At 42.6% G+C, this 6000-nt stretch overlaps 1 protein-coding gene across 2 annotated transcripts; it reads left to right on the top strand.

The window, feature by feature from the left end:
• Window positions 1-518: 518 nt before the first annotated feature.
• Window positions 519-2023, top strand: LOC105863225 (zinc finger CCHC domain-containing protein 17-like). 2 transcript variants are annotated; one of them, XM_076000860.1, is made up of 2 exons: window positions 519-906; window positions 1154-1328. In XM_076000860.1, the coding sequence occupies exons 1-2, from the start codon at window positions 590-592 to the stop codon at window positions 1326-1328; spliced, it is 492 nt and encodes a 163-aa protein (XP_075856975.1). In that variant the 5' UTR covers window positions 519-589. The 2 variants fall into 2 exon arrangements, with proteins under 2 accessions (XP_075856975.1, XP_075856974.1); XM_076000859.1 differs by having other exon boundaries at window positions 521-2023.
• The last annotated feature ends 3977 nt before the right edge of the window (window positions 2024-6000 follow it).

Below are 6000 nucleotides of genomic sequence, written 5' to 3' on the forward strand. Positions count from 1 at the left end.
GGCGTCTCACTCTTGCTCAGGCTGGTTTTGAACTCATGACCTCTAGCAATCCGCCCGCCTTGGCCTACCAGAGCACTAGGATTACAGGCGTGAGCCACCAAGCCGGGCCCCAGAAATCTTTTTTATACATAGGAGAATTTTTCCTTTTTTTTTTTGAGACAGAGTCTCACTTTGTTGCCCAGGCTAGAGTGAGTGCCATGGAGTCAGCCTAGCTCACAGCAACCTCAAACTCCTGAGCTCAAGCAATCCTCCTGCCTCCTGAGTAGCTGGGAATACAGGCATGCACCACCATGCCCGGCTAATTTTTTTATATATATTAGTTGGCCAATTAATTTGTTTCTATTTATAGTAGAGACGGAGTCTCACTCTTGCTCAGGCTGGTTTCAAACTCCTGACCTCAAGCAATCCTCCCGCCTTGGCCTCCCAGAGCACTAGGATTACAGGTGTGAGCCACTGTGCCCGGCCCATTCTCCTCCTCTTCAGGTAACTAACAAACATTAAAAGATTAGTCTGGAGACTTGAAGCTGACACCGCGACACTTGAATTAGTTTTAGCAGAAGAGAAATGGAGAAGCCATAGAACATTAAGGATGCATTCAAGAAGGCCTGAGACCATGGAAAGCTTGCCTGCTCTCTACACTATTTTCCAAGGAGAGGTTGCTATGGTGACAGACTATGGAGCATTTATCAAAATCCCTGGCTGTCGGAAGCAAGGTCTGGTCCATCGAACTCATATGTCATCCTGTCGGGTGGATAAGCCCTCTGAAATAGTAGATGTCGGAGACAAAGTGTGGGTGAAGCTTATTGGCCGAGAGATGAAAAATGATAGGATAAAAGTATCCCTCTCCATGAAAGTTGTCAACCAAGGGACTGGGAAAGACCTTGATCCCAACAACGTTATCATTGAGCAAGAAGAGAGGAGGAGGCGTTCCTTCCAGGATTACACTGGGCAAAAGATCACCCTCGAGGCTGTCCTGAACACTACCTGCAAGAAGTGTGGTTGTAAAGGCCACTTTGCAAAAGATTGCTTCATGCAGCAGGGTGGGACCAAATACTCTCTGATACCTGATGAGGAAGAGGAGAAGGAAGAAGCAAAGACTGCAGAAGTTGAGAAGCCTGACCCCATGAAGAATTCTTCTAGAAAAAGAAAGAAGGAAAAGAAGAAAAAGAAACATAGAGACAGGAAGTCATCTGACTCTGACAGCTCAGACTCTGAGAGTGATACAGGCAAGAGGGCAAGGCACACATCAAAAGACAGCAAGGCAGCAAAGAAGAAGCACAAGAAGAAGCACAAGGAGTGAGAGTAGCAAGAGTGCAGAGGGTGGTTGAACCAGGGGCCTTGTGCCTTGAAGCCCTGGCTCCTAGAAAGACTCAACAGTGAGAATATGGCTTTCCACCCCATTAAGTTCACTCCCATGGGAGATGCGTCCCCTCGTGCAACAGGCAGGTTTGAGAGTTAGAGGTCACAAGTAGCTGCCTGAATGAGTTGTTGTTTCCTTGTCACTCCTGGTCCTTTTGCAAGTGACCCCTGCAGCTCACACATTCATTCATCCAGCTTCCTTCATTCAGCAAGAGGTCCTATTACCTTCTCCAGCGGCCACTGCCAGAGCTGGAGTCCTGCACAGGAGTCCAGGCTAGCGCCACAGGGACTGCTGTGTTGGTAAGTCTGGCTGTAGTTAGAGAACAGAGTGACTGGCCCCTTCTATTGGTCTGTTTGGGCTGACTGGTGGGTGATCTCTGCTGCATCCAACATAGGGGCAGAGAGACTGGCAGCCAGAGGGAGGATGTGTTAAGAAGTGGTGCTCACCCTTTCCATCCCCCAGCATGGTTCTGTGCTAGAAGGGACAGCCAGTGGCCACAGCCAGAAAACAATCATTTGCCGTGTGACTTAGCTAGTGTATGACATTCCAGCGGACCACTGAACTGGACAGCTGAAACCAAGATCATTGTTCCACTTTGTATTTACTACTGTGTAAGTCAGTTGATTCTACTTCAGGTCCCTGCTTAAATCCTGGCACTAAAAAAAAAAAAAAAAAAAAAAAAAAAAAGATTAGTCTGTAAACCTCTACATTTTACTTTAAATGCATACAGATACACATGTATAATACGTACTTGAGATTTTTAGTTATTTCCAAAAATGGGGTTATGCTATAGCTGTTACTTAACAACTTGGTTTTTTTGTTTTGTTGTTTTCTTTTTTTGAGACAGGGTCTCACCTGGTTTCCTGGGCAAGAGTGCAGTGGCATTATCATAGCTCACTGCAGTCTTGAACTCCTATGCTCAAGAGATCCTCCAGCCTCAGTATCCCAAAGTGCTGTGCATTTAGGTGTAAGTCACCCCACATGGCCACAACATGCATTTCTCACTTAAACTTACAACATAGATATTTTGCAGTTCAACAATACAGATATAATTAATAGTTTTAATTTCATTTTTATTTTTTTGAGACAGAGTCTCACTTTGTAGCCTGGGTTAGAGTGCCCTGCCGTCCACCTAGCTCACAGCAGCCTCAAACTCCTGGGCTCAAGCAATCCTTGGGCCTCAGCCTCTCAAGTAGCAGGACTACAGGTATGCGCCACCATGCCCAGCTAAGATTTTCTATATATTTTTAGTTGGCCAATTAATTTATATTTTTGGTAGAGACGGGGGTCTCGCTCTTGCTCAGGCTAGTCTTGAACTCCTGACCTCGAGCAATCCTCTGGCCTTGGCCTCCCAGAGTGCTAGGATTATAGGCGTGAGCCACTGTGCCTGGCCTAATTAATAGTTTTTAATAGCTATAAAATAGTCCATAGAGTGAATGTTTCACAATTTATTCAATGGTAAATTAAATTAACTACATAAATGGTATTGATGGGCATTCAGTTTCCTTCACTTTTTTCCCTCTACTACAGTGTTGCAATAGTATCTTGCTACATACATCTTTATAAACTGATTCTTTTATTCCTGTAGGACAGATTCCCAAACATGGGATTACTGAACTGAATAATATATATAATATTCATAGATAAAGGTTATAGTTATTCACACCCCCACCAAGAATGTCTGAAGTCAATTCCTTACCCCTCCCCCACCCCAGCTCCATTTAATCTTACACTAAGATGTTATTAGTCATTAATTTTTGCCAGTTTTATAAATAAAAATGCTATCTCTTTGTTTTAGTTTGCATTTATCTAAACTACTACTGGAATTTAGAGACTTTTTATATGTTTTTTTTTAATCATTGGCATTTTCTCTTTTGTAAATTGCCTATTGCCTATTCATATACTTAGTCTATGTATATTGAGTTGTTTACTTCTTATAGAGCTCTCGCTTTTTGTTTTTTTTTTTTTGTTTTTTTACTCTTGCTTCTCTCTGGAAGTAGAGCTCTTTGTATTTTATATATTTATAATGTTAACCACAATTCTGTGGTCATATTAGTGGCAAATATTATTATTATTATTATTATTTTACAGACAGAATCTTGCTATGTTGCCCCAGCTGACATCAAACTCCTTGGCTCAAGCCATCCTCCCTCCTCAGCCTACTGAGTAGTCAGGACTATGGCATGTGCCTGCACAAGACAGTGGCAAATATAATATTTTTCACATGCATTTTTTCCACTTCTAAAATTCTATCCTTTGCCATATTAAAATGTTTAAAGTTTTATGTAGTCGAATTTGTTTATCTTTTCTTCTGTTGCTTCTGAATTTCCTGTCTTCCCTAAGATAAAATAATGTCATTTAGATTACGGTAATTAGAATAAGAAAGAAATGAAAGAAGAAAGAAGGTATGAAAATGATTATCTTCAAGGCAGTTTCAAAGAAGGAAAAAAGAGATGGAAAAGTGGCAGAATTTTGGTTCAGAGTATGGTCGAAGTTAAAGCTGGGCCCAGTGTGGTGTCTCATGCCTGTAATGCTAACACTCTGGGAGGTCGAGTCGGGAGGATTGCTCAAGGTCAGAAGTTCAAAACCACCAGCCTGAGCAAAAAATGAGACCCCCCTCCTACTAAAACTAGAAAGAAATTAATTGGGGGGAGGGGAGCATGGGCAATATATGTAACCTTAACACTTGTACCCCCATAATACGCTAAAATAAAAAAAATGAAAAAAAATTAATTGGCCAACATAAAAATATGTAGAAAAAATTAGCCGGGCATGGTGGCGCATTCCTGTAGTCCCAGCTACTCAGGAGGCTGAGGCAGAAGGATTGCTCGAGCCCAGGAATTTGAGGTTGCTGTGAGCAAGGCTGATGCCATGGCACTCTAGCCCGGGCAACAGAGTGAGACTCTGTCCCAAAAAAAAAGATAAAGCTGGACACTAAAATTATAAAGACAGATTTTAATCAGTAATATATTATTGCAATAGGAAAAAGTCCAGCATGAACTGAACTGAATTTCCATTTGTATGGTGGTGACTGAGCATTTTGAAAGAGAACAAGGGAATAGGGAAAGGAGTGAGCAGGAGCTCAGTGGAATCAGGGAAGCAAAAAAATTACAAAAAGCAGGAAGTAGGGATTTGTCCATGTGAAACCCATGTGGGTTTGTTAATCTAATCACCCACAGAGGTTTGGGGATGGGGTCCTATCTTCAGATATTGGTTGGAATAGTCAATTACATTGGCAGCCCTGAGTTTTCTCAGGCAGGGACTTTCAGGGGGTTAGGCTCAACCTAGGGATGCATTTTGAGCTGTTAGAAACTATGTTAATGTTTTGTTCTAGTCTTTATAGGCCAAGGTTGAGGCCTAGTTGAAAAGAGGGCTCAGAGGAGCCTGGCTAGAATTTGGTCATGGAGAGAATCTTCCTCAGTATTTAGCTTCCTAAGGATACTGGGTACCTGGACAGCACTCCATTGACCTAATGTTACACTTCATATGTATGGTAACATTTTTCCCCGATGGTATTTTAAAAACCCTTTTGAGTTTCTATGGCATTCCTATTTTGAATGGCTAATGGTCCAGAATGAGGGAGCCCTCTGACTCCCACTTTGCAAGTTTTCTAGCTATCTTTGCACCAAAGTGCCCTTTCAGTAAACTCTTTCAGAAGGATTCAGAGCCACAGTCAAAGTTTCCAGATATAACACTTGGGTTAAGGTCACTAACATGACCAATTCTAATCAGCCAACAAATACTTATTAAGGGCCTATTGGACTTAACACACTGAGGTATTTTTTTTTTTGAGACAGAGTCTCGCTTTGTTGCCCAGGCTAGAGTGAGTGCCATGGCATCAGCCTAGCTCACAGCAACCTCAAACTCCTGGGCTCAAGCAATCCTTCTGCCTCAGCCTCCCAAGTAGCTGGGACTACAGGCATGTGCCACCATGCCCGGCTAATTTTTTCTATATATATTAGTTGGCCAATTAATTTCTTTCTCTTTATAGTAGAGACGGGGTCTTGCTCTTGCTCAGGCTGGTTTCGAACTCTTTATCGCGAGCAATCCTCCCGCCTTGGCCTCCCAGAGTGCTAGGATTACAGGTGTGAGCCGCCGCACCCGACCCACACTGAGGTATTGTGGTCATGTAGTTTGGCAAATGGAAAGTAAAAAACACACAGTTTAGTTTTTTCTTTGTAATTTCTAGATGTAGTGAAAAAGGGACTTAATCTTCATATTTTTATGTTCCTAAGGAGTGTGTTTATTTCCTGTAGGACATGCATCTTGTTCTATTAACACCTCCACTCTTTCTGTTGTGTTTTACTGGCCTCTTTGCTGTCTCTCAAACATACCAGGCTTTCTCTAGAACACCCTTTTTTTTTTTTTTTTTTTGAGACAGAGTCTCACTCTGTTGCCCGGGCTTGACGTCAGCCTAGCTCACAGCAACCTCAAACTCCTGGGCTCAAGCAATCCTCCTACCTCAGCCTCCCAAGTAGCTGGGACTACAGGCATGCACCACCATGCCCAGCTAAGTTTTTCTATATATTTTTAGTTGGCCAATTAATTTCTATTTTTGGTAGAGATGGAGTCTCGATCTTGCTCAGGCTGGTTTCGAACTCCTGTCCTTGAGTGATCCTCCTGCCTCAGCCTCTCAGAGT

The sequence above is a fragment of the Microcebus murinus genome, chromosome 3, assembly GCF_040939455.1.
Source record: "Microcebus murinus isolate Inina chromosome 3, M.murinus_Inina_mat1.0, whole genome shotgun sequence".
Classification (NCBI taxonomy): domain Eukaryota; kingdom Metazoa; phylum Chordata; class Mammalia; order Primates; family Cheirogaleidae; genus Microcebus; species Microcebus murinus.

What these genes read in the sequence shown, in the direction of transcription:
- LOC105863225 (XM_076000859.1), top strand. Translation starts at nt 590, where the DNA reads ATGCATTCAAGAAGGCCTGAGACCATGGAAAGCTTGCCTGCTCTCTAC.